This window comes from Rhinolophus ferrumequinum, chromosome 3 (assembly GCF_004115265.2).
Source record: "Rhinolophus ferrumequinum isolate MPI-CBG mRhiFer1 chromosome 3, mRhiFer1_v1.p, whole genome shotgun sequence".
NCBI lineage: Eukaryota > Metazoa > Chordata > Mammalia > Chiroptera > Rhinolophidae > Rhinolophus > Rhinolophus ferrumequinum.
The window spans coordinates 91,221,786-91,240,366 of NC_046286.1; the positions used below are offsets into that span (position 1 = coordinate 91,221,786).

At 32.6% G+C, this 18,581-nt stretch overlaps 1 protein-coding gene across 4 annotated transcripts in view; it reads left to right on the forward strand.

Annotated features, from left to right (window-relative positions):
* Positions 1-18,223, forward strand: part of STXBP5 (syntaxin binding protein 5) — a 163,678-nt gene extending 145,455 nt beyond the window's left edge. For all 4 annotated transcript variants that reach the window (XM_033098940.1, XM_033098931.1, XM_033098951.1 and 1 more), the window contains 3 exons: positions 6,146-6,257; positions 13,700-13,920; positions 15,636-18,223. In XM_033098940.1, the coding sequence (XP_032954831.1) occupies positions 6,146-6,257; positions 13,700-13,920; positions 15,636-15,677 (375 nt within the window). In that variant the 3' untranslated portion in view covers positions 15,678-18,223. The remainder of the gene's footprint in view (positions 1-6,145; positions 6,258-13,699; positions 13,921-15,635) is intronic.
* The last annotated feature ends 358 nt before the right edge of the window (positions 18,224-18,581 follow it).

Sequence of the window (18,581 nt, forward strand, 5' to 3'; positions counted from 1 at the left end):
GGGTCATGCTCCCTCCAGAGGCACTAGAGGAGAATCTGTTTCTTGCCTCTTCCATCTTGTAGCTGCCGGTATTCCTTGACTTGTGGCTGCATTACTTCAAGCTCTGCTTCCTTGGTCACATTGCCTCCTTCTCTTCTGCATGTGTCAAATCTTTCTGCCTCTGTCTTTTAAAAGGGAGCTTGTAATTGGATTTAGTACTCATCCATTCAAAATAATCCAGGATAATTTCCCAATGGTAAAATACTTAATCACATCTGCATAGACCATTTTTTCCTTGTAAGGTAATATTTGTAGGTTCCAGGGATTAGGACCTGATATCCTTAGATGGCCATTGTTCAGCCTACTTCAGTTGGGAATTGGGTGAAGTACTCAAGCGGTCTTGGCTCTTGAGTGAGGAATAATTACCTTTAATCTGAACAGTGATCCATACCTGCCTAACAAATCATGAAAGTAAGATCCAAAAGGATCGAAATGTTTTCTAGTATCCCAGAATAAAGCTAAAGACAACTTAGAGGAAGTCAAAAACATCCAGCAGCCAACAAGGAAAATACCACAGTATCTGGCATCCAGTTAGATTAGCAGGCATGCAAAAAGATAGGAAAACGTGCTCATTACTGAGAAGAATAATCAGTCAATAGAAACCAAATCAGAACTGACCCAGACATTGGAATTAGCACAGAAGGACATTTAAAACAGATACAAATGTATTCCATATGTTCAAAAATTTGAGTGAAGACATGGAAGATATAAAAGGCCAAAATTGAATATCTAGGGATGAAAAACAGTGTTTGAGATGAAGAATATACTGGCTAGGATTAACAACAGACTACAATGTAAAAGAAAAGATTATGTAACTTGAAATTATAGCAAAAGGAAAAAAAAAAACACTGGGTGTTTAAACTTGGCAAATTTATAGCACTAAAACACCTATATTAGAAAAGAAGTTTTCATCAAATCACTGATCTCAGCTTCCACCTTAAGAAATTGAAAAAGAAGAGCAAATTAAATCCAAAGGAAGCGGAAGAAAGAAAAATAATATTGAAGTGGAATCAATGAAATTTAAACAGGGAAACAATAGGAAAACATTACTGAAACCAAAAGCTTGATCTCTGCAACCAATAAAACTGATCTCAAGCCAGACTCATTAGGAAGAGAAGTTACAAATTACCAGTATCAAGAATGAAAGAAGTGAAATTACTATAGGTTCTACAAATGTTAAAATGGAAAAGGAGATATTATAAACAACTTTATGCCAAAAGATTAAAAAACTGGATCTTAAATGCAAATGGACAAATTCCTTCTGAAACACAAGTTACCAAAGCTCAATCAAGAAAAGATAGATAACCTGAAGAGCCCTATATCAATTAGAGTGATTGAAATTGAGGTTAGAAACCTTGGACTAAGAAGATTCCAAGCCCATATCACTGGTGAATTCTATCAGCACTCAGGAAAAAATAATACCAGTTCTACACAAAACTCTTCCAAAAATTAATGCAGGAAATGCTTCCCAATTTACTCCATCAAACAACCATTAACATGATACCAAAACCAGACAAAGACATTAAACAAAATTACATATAGACCAATATGCTTCAAAAATATAGGTGTAAAAATTCTAATCAAAATTTTAGTAAATTTAGCAAAGGATAGTTCTGGTCATGATACTTTATGATGACCAAATGAGATTTATACCAGGAATGCAGGATTGACTTAACATTTGTTAATCAATATAATTCACATATTAATAAACTAAAAAAAAAAAAAGAAAGCAGTTGACAAAGTCTAACATCCATTCCCGATTTTTAAAAAAATATCTCAGCAAACAAGGGATAAAAGGTAACTCAAAGGACATCCGAGAAAAATCTATACCTAACATAATACTTAATGATGACATACTGAATGATTTTTCCATAAAATCAAGTCACTCTCAACACCTCTTCTATTCAATGTTGTATTTCAGGTTTTAGCCACTTCCTTTAGGGAAGAAAAAGAAAGGAAAGGCATTCTGATTAGAAAAGAAAAAAGAAACCTGTTATTATTCACAGATGACATGATCATCTATATAGGAAATACAATGAAATATACCCCAAAAGCTACTAGAAATAAGTGAATTTGACAAGGTTGCAGGATATGAGATCGATACGTAGAAGAAAAAATTATTTCTATAAGAGCAGTAGACATTTGGAAATCAAGATTTAAAGAACACTGTTTACAATAGCAACAAAAAAATGAAATATTTTGGGATAAATCTAACAAAAATATGAAAGACTTTTACAGTGAAAGGCACGAAATGTTGAAAGAAAATTTTAATAACCTGAATAAATTGAAATATGTAGCCTGTTCATGGGTCAAAAAACTCAGTGTTCTCTCAAAATTGATTTGTAGATTCAAGGCAATCCCAAATGAAATCCCAGTGGGATTTTTCTGTATAGAAATTGACAAGTTTATTCTAAAATTCATTTGCAAATGCATCAGACCTAAAATAATAGGCAGAACAACTCTGAAAAAGAAGAAAATTGAAGGACTAACACTACCTGAGTTTAAGAGTTATTGTAAAGCTACAGTGATCAAAAGGGCATGATTTAAAAAGAAATACACACACACACACACAAATGAAGTGGAACATTAGCCTAATAAAGAAGGAAATCCTTACATATGTGAAAACATGAATGACCTGGGGGGATTATGCTAAAGGAAATAAGCTAGACACAGAAAATCAAATACTGTATGATATCACTTATGTGTGAAATCTAGAAAAGTTAAACTAATAGAAACAGTCGAAGGGTGGTTACCACGCGTGGATCAAGGAATGAGTGAGGGAAATGCGGAGTTGTTGGCCAAACAGTATAAGCTTTCAGTTTTAAGACAAATAAGTTCCAGAGACTTAATGTACAACATGATGACTATAGTTAATAATAATGTATATTTGAAAATTTCTGAATAGATCTGAAGTATTCTTAACCACACACACACAAAAGTAACCTTATGAGGTGATGGAGATATATATATATATATATTTTAGCTTGGTTGTGGTAATCATTTCACAGTGTGTACATAATATCAGAACATCATGTTGCATATCTTAAATATGTAGTTTTTATTTGTCAATTATAGCTCAATAAAAATGGAAAATAAAATATTGGGAATAAAAAAAGTTAATGGACTTTTTATTATCAATGAGAGGTAGTTAGTCAAAAGTGTATGTCTATGGATTGAAATACTTAAATTTCTTTCCACACCATTAGTCTAACCATATCTTGAATAAAAACAAAGGAAGAAAATTAACAAGTTATCTTTTCAAATTGATGGTCTATTTTAATTTATTTTTGAACCTTAAAGCCATAATCACAAAGAGGTGGAACATACCAATTAATTAGTTTAAACAATTAAGTTAATAACTGTTCTAACCACCTCAAGATTATAATCTATAAACAAAAGCCAAAGTACTCACTGTAAAAAGTTGATGACAGTTGAACTATTTAACTTCTTTTAAAATATTACACATTCCGTGTTGTAATTTTTTGCTGTGCTCGTCTTAAAAGATATTTATTTGGACTATTCTTATAGGGTTTTCTTAATCAAAATTATTAAAATTGATCATTTTATGTATTAAAAAGAGTTTGGTAATAATTAAAGCACATACACTGACCCATTCATGAAATTAGTCCTAAATTTTACCACATAAGACTGATAATACATATGACAGATGAGATCCAGGAGTCTAACATCAGACAAGTATATTTGTTTCTGTATATTTATATTTTGTAGTAGTTTAAAAATCTCAGATATTGTTTCAGACAGGTAGTTGCCTGTTACTGATACATAGAGAGATATCACAGAAAATACAAATCTGTTTTAGATTCCACCAACATTTACTAATTGTTAAAATTAATCATTCTAAATAGTAAATTTAATTATGGTTAAAGTCCTTATTTAAATACGGAAGATGCCAAAAAAATGTATACACATGTTAGGAAGGGAAAAAACTGTATTAAAATTACACTGATGGTAACCTCTCTGAGCACCTCTTGTAATTGCAGAAGTCAAACGTGACTTGTAGTCATCTTTTGTTATCGGTATATATTGAGTATTACAATTTTAATACAGTTTTCTTTTCTTACAATGTGTATACATTTTTTGGCACCCTCTGTATATGTGAAAAATACCTATAGATACTATTTAATACTGTTGTAATACATTTTTAATATCAATGTTTCTCCCCAAATCCTAAGACTGTGGACATTGCAGACTCTTAAAAGAAACACTAAATTTTAAACTTCCTTAAAGATATCTGTTCATATTGTTAATCTATTGATAAATGACTTGCATATTTTCTAATTTGTTTTATCTCTAATTATATGAACGGAGATTTTTCTATTTTAGTGTATAAATCATCATTGAGTGTCTAGTCTTGGTGCTTTATATGTTTCATTATCTTTAACCCTGAAAACATTCCTGAGAGGTAGGTATTATCTCTTCTTTTTAAAGTAGAGGAAACCAGTTCTCTGAGAGATTGATTTGCTTAAGATTCCTCCGCAAGTAAAAGGCAGAGGTGACAATCAAACCCAGATCCATATGGTTCCCAAGTTTATACTCATTTCATTACACTATAGTGACTCTTGGTGGATACTGTTATATCTGTTTTTTTTTTTCTTTTTAAAATATCTCTTAACATTTGTAAAATTGTATGCCCATTAAACATTAAATCAATTAATAGTTGTAAACCATAATTCTAAAGTGAGGTTAATTTTAAAATGCTTATCTTTATGCTATCACTGTTTATATGTCATACTACTCTTGTTTTAGCATAAAACACACTCAACTGGTAGCTGTTTGCCATTTTTGTTGTATCAATTTAACAGATATAGTTTAAGTTAGAATCTGTGAAATACAGTAAAAAAAGGTTGGAAATATATCTAAAAACACCTTTGATAAAGTCCAATATTAATTTGAATGAAATAAAGATATCAGTATATTCTATGGTAGGTTTTAACAAGTTTGATTTATTGATGTCAGGAAGTTTTCATTCTAGTTTTACTCCACTTTATAGAAATCCAGAGGAAAGAAAATTAAAATGTAAAGGCTTCAATCCCACTTCAACATTATAAATAAAACTATGTTGTATAGTGTTAATAACTATCTTCTCTCATTTATAATCTGGTTGGAGAGACAAAATTAATACAGATTTCTCGAAAAGTAAATCCTTTGGATATTCTTAATAACTTTCTTAACCCAGCCCTCAGGAAGAAACCCTAAAAATAGTACAAACATCAGCTCCAACTATAATAATGTAATACCACAGTACAGCAGAACTAATACCACTAGTATATTTATTGTTTGTGAAATAGCTACTTCTATTCATTGGGCACAAATGCAATCCGAAAGCCTCACTATGATTCTGTTCATTCTAAAGCTCCCAAAGCTGCCTCGTAAATAATATTGTCCTTATAGAAATTCCTCTCTTTATGTGTTGTCTACAAAGTCAGTAACGTGTCAGTAACCTTCCTTGTCTCCTGACTTGCATCATTTCTGTGCCTGGAGGAACATTGACAGTAATTCAAAAAACTTGTTGATAATATAGGAAGAAGCCATCCCATCTCCCTGCCAGATTTCTAAAATTCCAGCTCTATGTTGGCATAATTCTCTTCGTAGCATACGTTTATGAAAAAATGAGTTGGTGTGTCTTTCTAAATTACTAATGTTTTGACTCAGTGAAGGTGCTAATTCCAAAACTGTGTTTCGTCATCATTACACTAGATTTTTCAACTTGTTAGTAGTTTTTCTTCTTTCTAATGTAGGAAGACCTAATTATTAATCCAGTTACCAATTCTTGATAATAAGAGTTATGTGAAAATTTTGTCAAAGATTGGAATCTCCTTCCAGCTTAAGCAGGAATATTATCTAGAAATGTAAGAAAAGTAATCAAGCCATAACAAGCAGCAAGTTAGTCTTAGCCAATTAGTTTTAATAACTTACTGTGTGACTCAGTATGTCCTGAATCTGATCATTTGAAATGTACTCTGAATTGTGTATCTCAACAGATAATATTATAAGCTTAAGTTAAAGAGTCTACAGTGATGGTTTTGCTAATTATAGTTTAGTTTCCCTGAAACGTTAGCAATTACAATATGTTTTGATTTTAAAGGAAATGTTGGGTGAACTCTTCACTCCTGTAGAAACACCTGAAGCACCAAACAGGGGATTCTTCAAAGGCTTATTTGGAGGCGGTGCACAATCTCTTGATAGAGAAGAACTATGTAAGTTGATTAATTTAATTTGGATAATATAAAACAGAAACATTCAAACCATATAAATTTTTCTTACACGTATATATATGTTCACCTTTTTTCTTCTTTGTCACCACAATTAATATACCCATGTTGTAACCAAATAAATGAAATTATTTTCTGTCATTCTAATCTAAATTGGGAATGTTTTACTCAGGGAACGAATATCAGAATAGCTTCAGGTAGGTAAAACGGAGTATTCACAACTTGAATTTAGAAAGTATTTTCATTAAATGTGATCATTATTATTTTAATACTCTAATTGACTTTAATTGATGAACTTAATCTTGAAAACCTTTTTACTTAAATATTTATTTTATCTTACAAAATCTCCAAAACTATTCTCATTGCATTAGGTTATTTAAAATAGCAAATCTGAATCATGTACTACCTTCCAGAAATGGGAACAAATTAGAAATTGGTTCTTGAATGAACTAATGTATCAATGAATGTTTGACTTGTCAAGTAGGAACTACTATCTATCCTTATTTTTTTTCCTTTATTCTCTTTTTTCCTAAAATATTTTAGAATTTTCCTTTTGTGTTTGACTAATTAGAAAATCAGTAAGATTAAATACCAGTAAGTAGCAGTGCAGTGCAATTTTATTTTAAAAACTTACCCAGATGATTACCATCTGCGTAATGAGGATTGGTCAGTTTTAATTCATTTAAGAAAAATGAAGACTGTTCTTCAAGTCGTGGGGGACTGATAATTTGAAATAACGTTCTCACTGAGGATAATTACACAAAATTTAAGAATGTTTTATCTTAATTCTTAGAACCATGAAAGGACTAACAGTGTAGTAAAGACAATATCCTGGGGAAGGCTGGGAGCCCAGCGTGGTGAGCCTGGCAGCCTGAGGCCACTGGCAGCCTGAAGTTCTTTGATTATCTGAAGCAGAGACTGAGACACTAAACTGTTAGGACTAGCAAGGTGGGATTCCAGAACTGACAAGGGGGAGGACGCTGATAAACAAACCCTCCTCTTTGCAAGGAGCTCAGAATCCTGCAGCTGAAGAGTAAAGTTGAACTGGAAGTAAGTCAAACCTCACACACACACACACAGATTTGTCACTTCAAATTATCTGATTGGCCAAAAACTGTCGACCTTAATTAAGATTTTTGCTGACTGCTGACGTCCACAGCACCTGACAGAAGCAAATGAAAATGTTCTCCAAAGGAGCATGACATATTCCAAGTTATTCTGAAATTATTTCTAGAAACAATTTTTCAAAAATGTATTCATAGACAACCAAGAACCCTAGGAATCAATACCATAATCAATAAAACAGGAAAAAACAGAAGCCAAATCACATGTACTTCAAATATTGAAATTCTCAGACACACACTATAAAACAATAATGCATATTATGTTCAAGAGGGTAAGTACCATGCCTGAACATTGTATAGGGTAACTGAAAACTATAAAAATCAATACAGCAAATGTGTAAGAAACTGAAATGAAATTGGAGAACTTAAAGATTCAAAAACTAAAATTAAAAACTTAGTGGATGAATTTAACCACAAATTAGACAAAACCAAAGAGAGAATTACAACATAAACTAGAGATAGGCCAAAATAAACCATCTAGAACGCAGCACAGAAAAACAAAAAGATATTTAAAAAAAACAGAAGATAAAAGAAATAAAAATGACAGTGAGAAAATCTAACACGTTTCAACCTGCTCAAGAAGGAAACTTTTCAGAATTGATAAAAGATATCAGTTCAAACATTAAAGAACCTTAATGAATTCCAAGAAGGATATTTTTTAAAAAAAATTCAAGGCTAGATGTATCATATGAAAATATACTGTATCAAAGACAAGGAAAACCTTTTAAGTGTGTGGGAGGAAATAATAGATACCTTTTACCAAGTTAGAGACTGACTTCTCAACAGCCAAACATAGTAGCATGATCTTCTGTACAGTGACAGAAGATCGTACTTAATCTAGGGCTCTGTACTCAAAATATCCTTCAAGAATGAGACATTTTTAGACAAATGAACAAATAAATAAAATAAGGCTGACCACCACACTCAGGGGAATTCTAAAGAATGTACTTCAGATAGAGGAAAAAGAATCCTTGATGGAATGTCAGAGATGTAGGAAATAATGCTTTGGAAGATAAGTAATAAATACATACATAAGTGTAATTAATATAATCTTTATAAACTAAAGCAAAGTCTTGTGTTATACACATACAAACGTAAATAAACAATATGACCCCAAAAATTGCATAAAATCAAGGGAGTTGGAAAGGGTAAGTGGATTTCAGATAATCTGAAATCCCTGCATTTTTTCAGAGACTTGTAAAAATTATCCATTCGCATTAATTGGTTCAGTATATGTTATGATTTATAGTTTATAATTGTTATAATTTCTAAGGTGACCTTTATAACCTAGCAAAGTAGTAAATAACTTCCATATGCATGACAGGATAATCACAATCCTTCCAAACAGGAGAGAAAGGAGGGGAGGAAGCACAAAACAGGTGGGATAAAATAGCAGGCACATAAATAATGGTAGATGTAATTTAAATAACAATAGCAAATGTAGGTAGAATGAATATTCCAATTGAAACACAAACGTGATCATATTGAATTTAAAAAGAAATGTACATTGTTTACAAAGGACACATCTAAAACATAAGGGCACAGAAAGCTTGAAATTTATAAGGTAGAAAAGCATGAACATAAATGAAGAATCAACTGGTACAGTCATATTAATATCTGAAAGAGTAAACATTAAGGCATCGTTAATGCCTTAAGGTAGCAAAACAGCAAAATAAACCAAAGATAATAAGATAGTAATTAAATAGTAAATAAATACACAACAAAAACAAAATTTGATTCTCTAAAAATCTAATAAAATTAATAAAGCTCTGGTGAACTGAGCAAGATGAAAAGAAGGCACAAGTAAACACTCAGGGATGAAAAAAGATGTCACTAAATGTACTGCTGCCAGTTAAAACAGTAAGAATATAATTTATAACTTCTTGGTAAATTTTTTGAAACTTTCAGTGAAATAAACAAATGCTAGAAAAGTACAATATATCAAAATGGACAAAAAGAGAAGTAAAATCTGAATAGTCCTGTAAGTATTAGATATTGAAGCCATCATTTCAAACTTTCCCACAAGTACATTCCTGGCTTAAATTGGGCTTCACTAGAACATGCTACAAAATTTAAGGGAAAAAAATATTTAAGGGAAAAAAATAATTTCACTCTGAAATAATTTCACAAATTCTTCAGAAAAAACAAAAAGAAGGTACACTCATCAGGTCATTTTGTAAACTTAACACAACCTTGATACTAAAAATGAACATAGTATGAGAAAGGAAAAATAAAGGTATTTATCACTCATGATTATAGATACAAAATATAAAATGAAATATTAATATAGCATACCCAGCAATATGTAATAAAGATGATTTGCCATGGCCAAGTTTGGGTTGTTCCAGGAATTCAAAGCTGGTTTGTTGTTTAAAAATAAATAAATAAATAAATAATAATAATAATAATAATAATAATAAGTAGTAGTTCACCACATTAACAGGTTAAGGACAAAAATCATATGACCACCCCAACAAGTGCAAAAAAGACTTGTTAAATTCAATATCCATTTCGGATAAAGATTCCTAGAAGGTAAGTTGATAAATTATAACTGCAAAATATTATACAATGTTTAACTAGCAAAATTCTACAGTAAATATCACAATGCAGAAACATTAAAAGTTATTAAAAACTTTCTCTTTGAGACAAGGAATGACACAATGCCTAGTGTTATACCACATACATTCAACATTGTATTGAAGTCCCTAGAGAGTATGGAAAGGGAAGGAAAAATAAAAGAATAGGAAAGGGAGAACAAAATAATCATTTGTAATGACTGATACAATGACATATTCAGAAGGCATAAAAGAATATATAGCTAAGCCGTTAGAAATAATAGAGTTTAGCAAATTTACTGAAAATAATCCACATACAAAAATAAAATTCAATTTATTCATATCATATTAACAACAGTGAAAAATGAAGTTTTTAAAATCACTATTTGAATTAATTTTTTTCTTGCTGCTATAACAAATTATCACATAGTGACTGGAAACAATACAAACCTATTATCTTACAGTTCTGTAGCTTAAATATCAACACAGGTTTTATGGTGTTGTAGGGCTGTGTTCCTTGTTGGAGGGCTTAAGGGGGAGAATGTTTGGGGGTTTTTTTTGCCTTTTTTCAGCTTCTGGAGGCCATCCACATGCCTTAGTTGGAGGTCCCTTCCTCAGCCTTCAAAGCCAGCAACTTTCTGCATCTCTCTTGATTATTTTTCTGAAGCCAAATCTTTCCCTGGGAAAAGTTTTAAGTCCATGTGATTACATTGGGTTTATTTTAGGTGAATAATGTCGCTATCTCAAGGCCCTTCACTTAATCACATCTGCAAGTCCTTTTTCCTATGTACAGTAACATATTTACAGGTTCCAGGAATAAGAGAGTGGTCATCTTTGGGTGGGTGGGTGGGAGTCTAATATTCTGCCTACCACAATGGTATTAAAAAAAATACCTAGAAATATTAATAAATCTTAACAGATGTTCAGGACCTCGATGGGGAAAATAGAAAATTATAAAACTGTGAAGAAGTGAAAGACCCAAATAAGTAGAGAGATATATCATGCAGTAAAAGATTAAATAAAAGACATGAGTTCTCCCAAAACTGATGTATGCATATACACACATATTTGCACACCCTCCCCCCAAAAATTATAAATTATTCTAAACTTTATATAGAAATTCAAAAGATCTTACCACTTCCATTTAACATTGTACTAGAGGCTTTAACCAGAGCAATTAGGCAAAAAAAGAAAAAAAAAGGCATGAAGATTGGAATGGAAGAAGTAAAACTACATTTGCAAATGACATTCTTGAATATACAAGATCTTAAGGAATACACACACACACACACTCACACACCATTATAGTTAATAAACAAAATTGCAGAATGCATATCAATAGAAATATAAATTGCATTTATATACACTTGTAATGAACAAACTGAAAATTAAATTAAGAAAGCAGTTCCATTTTAATAGCATTAAAAGATAAAATACTTAAAAATGATTTAACAAGAGAAGTTTAAAATATATAATATAAACTTCAAAATATTTAAAGAAATTAAAACATAAATGAATTCCTATGTCCATGTATTGGAATATGTAATATTGCTAAGATGGCAGTATTCCCCAAGTTAATCTATACATTCAACACAATCCCTGTCAAAATCCCAGCTGGTTTTTTGAAGAAAGAAACAAGCTGTTCCTAAGATTCACATGGAAATGAAAAGGATTCAAAATAGCCACACACACAAATCTTGAAGAAGTAAAAAAATGGAGGACTAACACATTTCAATTTCCAAAGTTATTACAAATCTGTAATCATCAAGATAGTGTGCTACTGGCATAATGATAGATACATAGACTAATGAAATTGATTTAAGAGTCCAGAAATAAGCTTTTACATGTATGGTCAATTGATTTCCTACAAGGCTGCCAAGAAAATTCACTGGTGAAAAAATGGTCTTTTCAATAGATGGTGTTAGGGCTATTGAATACCCACACGCACAGGAATGAGGTTGGACGCTGACCTCACACCATACAGAAAAATTAACTCAAAATGGATTAAAGACCTCCACAGAAAGAAACTAAAATTCTTAAAAGAAAACATAGGTATAAATCTTTGTGGCCTTAGATTAGGCGATAATTTCTCAAATATGACACCAAAATCACAAGCAACCAAAGAAAAACAAATAGATAAATTAAATCTCCTCAAAATTAAAAGTCTAAGAACACTATCAAGAAAGAGAAAAGAAAACCCACAGAATGTGATATTTGTAAATTATATATCTGATATATCTGATAAGAGTCTAGTGTCCAGAATACTAGATAAGGAACTCTTATCCAGAATAAGAAATTCTTACAAATCAACAATAAAAAGACACATAGCCCAAATTATAAATGGGCAAAGGGTTTGAATAGATATCTCTCCAAAAAAAAAATATATATATACTGATGGCCAATAAACACATGAAAAGATGCTGAACATCATTTGTCATTAGGGAAATGCAAATCAAAACCACAATGAAGTACACGTATTAAGATGGCTGTAATCAAAAAGACATACAATAACAAATGTTTGCAAGAATGTGAAAAAATTGAAACCGTCACACATTGCCAGTGGAAATGTAAGATGCTGTAACCTATTTGGAAAATTCTGGCAGTTCATCAAAAAGTTAAACATAAAGTTATCATGACGCAACAATTACACTGCGAGGTATATACCCAAGAGAGCTGAGAACACATGTCCACCCAAAAACTTGTACAAATGTTCGTAGCAGTGTTATTTATAAGTGGAAGCAACTCAAAATGTCCATCATCTGATGAGTGGATAAAGGAAATGTCATCTCTTCCATAACACAATGGAATATTGTTCAGTCATTACAAAAGCTGAAAGTACTGATAGATGGTTGAACCTTGACAACATTATTTTAGTGAAAGAAGCCAGACACAAAAGGCCACCCACATATTGTATAAATACATTTAAATGCAACATTAGGGATAGGAAAATTTATAGACACAGAGTGGATTGTTGATTGCCAAGGGCTGAGAAGAGGGGGAAATGGAAAATGGCAGCTAATAAAATTGTTTTTTGTGTTTTGTTTTTTTTGTAGCGATGAAAATGCTTGGGAATAGATAGTGATACTGGTTGCACAACTTTTGAATAAACTGGAAATTACTGAATTGTTGAGGGGAAAATTTTATGGCAGGTGAATTATATTTCTAAAGAAAAATATATGCTGAGGGAGAGGAAATATAACAGCAGATTGAACAGATTTAAGACGTTTGCAGGAATCTAGATGTTAAGATAATCAGGGTCTGGACTACAAAGGGAAAGGAAGCAATGAATTCCTGAGATCTTTTGAAGGAAAAAAATGTGATCTGTTTGGTAAGTGACAACAAAAATGGAGAGAAAAAGGGAATAGAGCATATCTATAACTTGGAGCCTGAAATAGAATACTGAATAAATTCTTTATTTTTCTTTTCTTCTAAGCCTGAATATAGTATTTTAAGTAAGACAAAGTGTGGAGTGAGTAAACTAAATTAAATCTGTGTGTTTAAATTTAAATCTTTGTATTTAAATATTTTTAAGTTACTGTATCTTCAGTATTTTGCACACTTTTTACTATCATATAAATTGGTGTCGGTTTATCCATTATTCATTTCAACAAATAATTACCAATCCCTTTTTTGTACAAGTCCCGCTACATATGAACTAGGAGAGAATACGGTATTTATCAATGTACATTGTGTAAGTGAACAACATAAATATTTCTAAGTTACCCTTTTGTTTATCTCATTCGTGCAGTTGGGGAATCAGCCTCAGGAAAGGCTTCGAGAAGTCTTGCACAACATATCCCGGGTCCAGGTGGCATTGAAGGTGTGAAAGGAGCAGCGTCTGGTGTGGTCGGTGAATTAGCTCGCGCCAGGCTGGCACTGGACGAACGTGGCCAGAAACTCGGAGACCTGGAGGAAAGAACCGCAGCCATGTTGTCCAGTGCAGATTCGTTTTCGAAACATGCTCATGAGGTACGTCTAGCAAACAAATACTTAAACAAAAAGCAAAACAACTTGGGTAAAACAAGTATGAGAATCACTGTATTTTTATAGCTATAGTATATCTACTCATGAATTTTCATGTATCCTCTGTACAGTTGCCAGACCCTGACTTGCCACCAGAGGGAACTATTACAAGAACATGTATCAGTAACATTTGATCTTTTCCTGAAGTTTGTAAATCCCAGGGAACCTGCTCAAGTTCGGGTTTTCTGTAAACAAAGCTCTGCAGGCCGTTTCTTCGGGAACGCAGTAACAAAACTAACTTCCGAAATGCCTCTGATTCTACTACTGGTCTCTCCTACAAAAGGAAATAATTTCCCTCACTTGACTCCTTAGGGAGATCTGAATAACACTGGCAAACACTTTTATTCAACTAAACAATATCAGATCTGTCTGAGGACCCCTTCATACAGAGGAGTAGCAGGGTGCATTTTTGCAATGAATTCATCTTGATCCAGGAAATCATGGTGGAGCTTAGAAACATTCTGTAAAGTAGGGCTCCCTAACTGGCCCTCATACAAATATGCTTTCTTGGCCAGCATGATATGCCCAAATCACTGAACGTAAAGGCCTGTAGGTAGAATGCACGTTCTTCATTTTGATACACAGGTCTGCCACTCAGTGATGCTTTACACATGCCCTTGACGACATTTCAAATTTGTTATCTGAAAATACCATATTAAGGTTATTTTATGTTCGAGTACCCAATCTGCCAGCAATAGATCTTTAAATTTTTCAATCAAAAGTCATTTCTTCCTGGCTTAAGAATGCTGACACCAAGAATGCATAAAGGAGGTAACTTGACCTGGAAGAGATTTGTCCAGGGCTTCAAAGAGATTTCGAGGTCACTTGTTAACCCTTGTACCAGGCTGACACACACCTCAGACCAGGCTAGCAGCCTTCGGTCTAGGTCAAGAATTTTATTGGCATAACCCTGCACCTGACTGTGATCTCCAAGGCATATGACACTTCAGTCAATTTCAGAGTATATCCACACGCTAAATATTTAGCAAAGAGCTCAGTCTCAAACTGGTAACTTTTCCCTTCTACCAGATATTCTTGAGCCATATTTGTGAGTCAAAGGAAGACAATACATTGAGGTATTTAAGATCATGGGTTCTTGAATCAGACTATGTGGGCTCAAATCCCAGTTTCACCCTTTTGTTACATTGGGTCATCCCCATAAGCTTCAGTTTCTCATTTATAAAATGAGGAGAATAATAATGGCTAACTCATAGAGTTGTTTTGAAGACCAAATGAATTCCTGTAGGGAAAGTGAGCCATACAGTGCTGGCTCAGAGAAAGTTCTCAGCAAATTTTAGATGGCAGTAGTAGTAGTATTTCTAACCTTACATGCCCCAGGTTTTATAAACATTATTTTTATTTCAAATTAGAAAACTGAAATTACCATATTTATAAGTTACTAGCTTAGGTCACGAAAGAATGCACTCGCCCAAATTTAATTATGTTACGCATCTTAATTCTTAATCATTAGAGTCTTTTTTCCCACTAAATGGAACAATTCTTACTGCTTTCAATATGAATTGATTTGAAATAAGCAATATAGTAACACGATAGAATGTTTTAGAATCATACAGTGTTTTGAAAACATAGAGAAATCAGTTGTAACTTACAAGTATTGTTCTGGCATGTTTAAAACATCTTTTCATGTTTTCTCCCTTTAGATGATGTTGAAATACAAAGATAAGAAGTGGTACCAGTTCTGACAACCGGAAATCCAACTAAGTCCAACTTCAGCCAAAAGGAAAAAGAATTTTCCTTTTTTACTTTATTGATTTTACTTTAGGAAAGTTAACATAAAAGGGATGTTCATCACTGGATACTGTTCTTTCCTAAGTCATGCACTGTTTTACGTCAGTCACGTGGCTTTAACCAAGGACTGTTCACCCACTCCAAAGGGGCTCACATGCTGTGTGCCAGCTAGGAGTTGACAGTGTGGGAACTGAGCAGGTCACACAATACAGATGAAGAAACAAAGGGGGATGTTGAGACATGGCAGGGACCATTCCTGGCTCATTCCTGCATTAAACTTTCATATGCCAAAAGATTTGTGCTGTTATCTGCCATCAGTGTTTGACCTCTGAGGGAGAGGCAATAAGTTCGAAGTTCTGAAGCTGAAATCGTTAACGTTTGTCTCATTGACTGAATTATAAAGATCTGTCTTGGACCTTCCCTCCCTTAAACTGACTGGTCATCAGTATCATTAGTGAAAACGCAACAAACTGTTTGTTACCATATCTTTAGACAGATAAGCTGAATGGTGGGCTTTCAATAATAAAAACATACACACGATTGACTTGTGTATGGGCTACTCTTGGATTCTTGTTATTGTATACTTGTGTTTAGTCCATATTTTGTCAAAAGCAAAACAAGGTGATACATCACTTTTCATTGAAAAGAAAAGTGTAGAGCATGACTGAACTGCTCATCATTCTGGGAGTTTCCATGTCGTGGCTATGCAGTGTGGAAAGTGAGAAAAAAACCTCCGTTGTGGTGAGGAGAATACTTCAGTGTCCCTTGTCTTGTTCTCATTAATTCAGCTGAAGGTGGATTTGACTAAAATAGTTTCTGGTTAAATTGGTAGAAATGTTGAAATTGGCTAAGTTTTTAATTTTGCTTGAATTTTTATAAAATGTTTAACCAAATGTACCTTTGCATTATTTAATTAAAATTGCTAAAAAAAATTGTTTCATTATTTCAGTAAAGTGCTCAGCTCCCTTTTTAAAATGCCCTTGATTTGCTAACAGTTCCAGTACACTCAGGTGATGAGCCAGTTAAATCTTAGTGCACATGCTGTCGCATGGAAAATTACAAGCATTTGTTGTCAATAATTATCTATATAAGAGTCTAGTCTGATGACCTACAAAATATTTTCTGTAGAAATATACTATAAATCTGTACATGTCCTTTCAAGGTTTCAGAAAGCCAAAAGGAAAGGAAAATATGTGCATTTTGGTAACTAAATTATTTCTGTATTGGAGTATAATGCAAATGAGACCATCAGTGTACAATAATAAATGATTGGTTCCTAAAATAGCATTGCAGACAGGAAAGAGATGGCTTGGTAGACCTTGGCAGTAAGTAAGCTTGTAATGCAGGCTCATCTGAGTTTGTATCGATTGTTATTAAAGCAACGGAGGAAGAGCAAAATAGAAGCATTACAATTAATATTAATGAAATTTGAATATTTTCTTCTATAAAAAATTGTTTAAAACCATTTTCTTTTTGCATTGAGATAATCAGAGCACAACTTGATAGCAAAAATGGTGGTTTTTCTATTCCATATGATCATTAAAGGTATATGTAGAACACTTCAATTTCATGTAGTCTGTTATGCATCTTTTCCTCTTTACTCTTTTTATTAAAAAAGCCTTTTGTTTACATTTTATAACATGCACTATGGGACACAAAGGTTTACATTACAATTTACTTTCACTATCTTTAGAGAGGGACTAAATACATGCGACAGAGATAATTGATCAAGCCAAAAGAAATATTTTAAAAACACAGTACCTTTCAAAAGTTTTTGAATTTGTAGAAAGTATCTATTAATAGCATATTTCTGTTTAGTTAATGTCAGCTGTAGGACGATCATTCAGCAGTTTACAAATTGCTCAATCTGTATCCTATATTATCTAATAAACCCATTGTTCCATGATATGTCACAGAAAGTATTAGGCCATTTCTTAAAAGAACAATTTTGTGAATGTCATCTATAAAATCAACAGTTACGGATTGGAAGTTGAGAAGCACTAAATAAAGTAATATACTGGTTGATTAGCCATTCACGTGGAAGGACATATTGGCTCCAGGTGTTTAATTTGCTGTGTTATTTTGTTAATTGTCTATCAACTTCATTTTTACTGTCATTTTTCCTGTTGTATATAAAATAAACCAATCTTGTAATTATTTTCAAATAGAGAAGTAGATACGTCTGAGATGGCTTTTATAAAAAAAAATCCGAATATTTTGGGTTATTTTATTTCATCTTTAAATTAATCTACAAATTATACACAGCACACTAGAAACTTAGTTAGGATTAGAAAGCTTGAAGTATTTTTGAAAATAGGGCCTGAGCTTCTCAAAGTTATACTTGATTCAGTCTGTAGATAAGAGACAGTCTGCAGTAATGACTAACCCAGGGAATTTATTGTAATTTGAGAGATAACATCTCTATTTTTTTCTTTTAAATGCAGAAATAGTCACCAGCAAGCAAAGATTTCAGGAAAAACAAACCAAAAAAAAAAAAAAAGTCAAAATAAAAAATGATAGAATAATGAAAGATTTCATGTGCTTCCTCCATACCCTGAAACATTCTTCATTGCATTTGTCCTTGGCTCTAAAATCACTGAAGTATTCATTGATTAGCAGTTGTCGACCGGAAGTGGCTTCCCTATGTGTAGCACATACCTAGTTCATTAAATTTTTCAGACCAAAGTCCATTATGTATTTGCTTAGAAAGTTATTTGGAATCTTACATTCTGACAAATTCTGTATATTATCTCCATTTGAAGTTTTGCATCATCTTAATCCCCTTGGTTTGCATTCAACTGTACAGAGTGTTCCAAAAATGGCTATAGATATAACTGAGCTATTGCTAAGTTAATTTG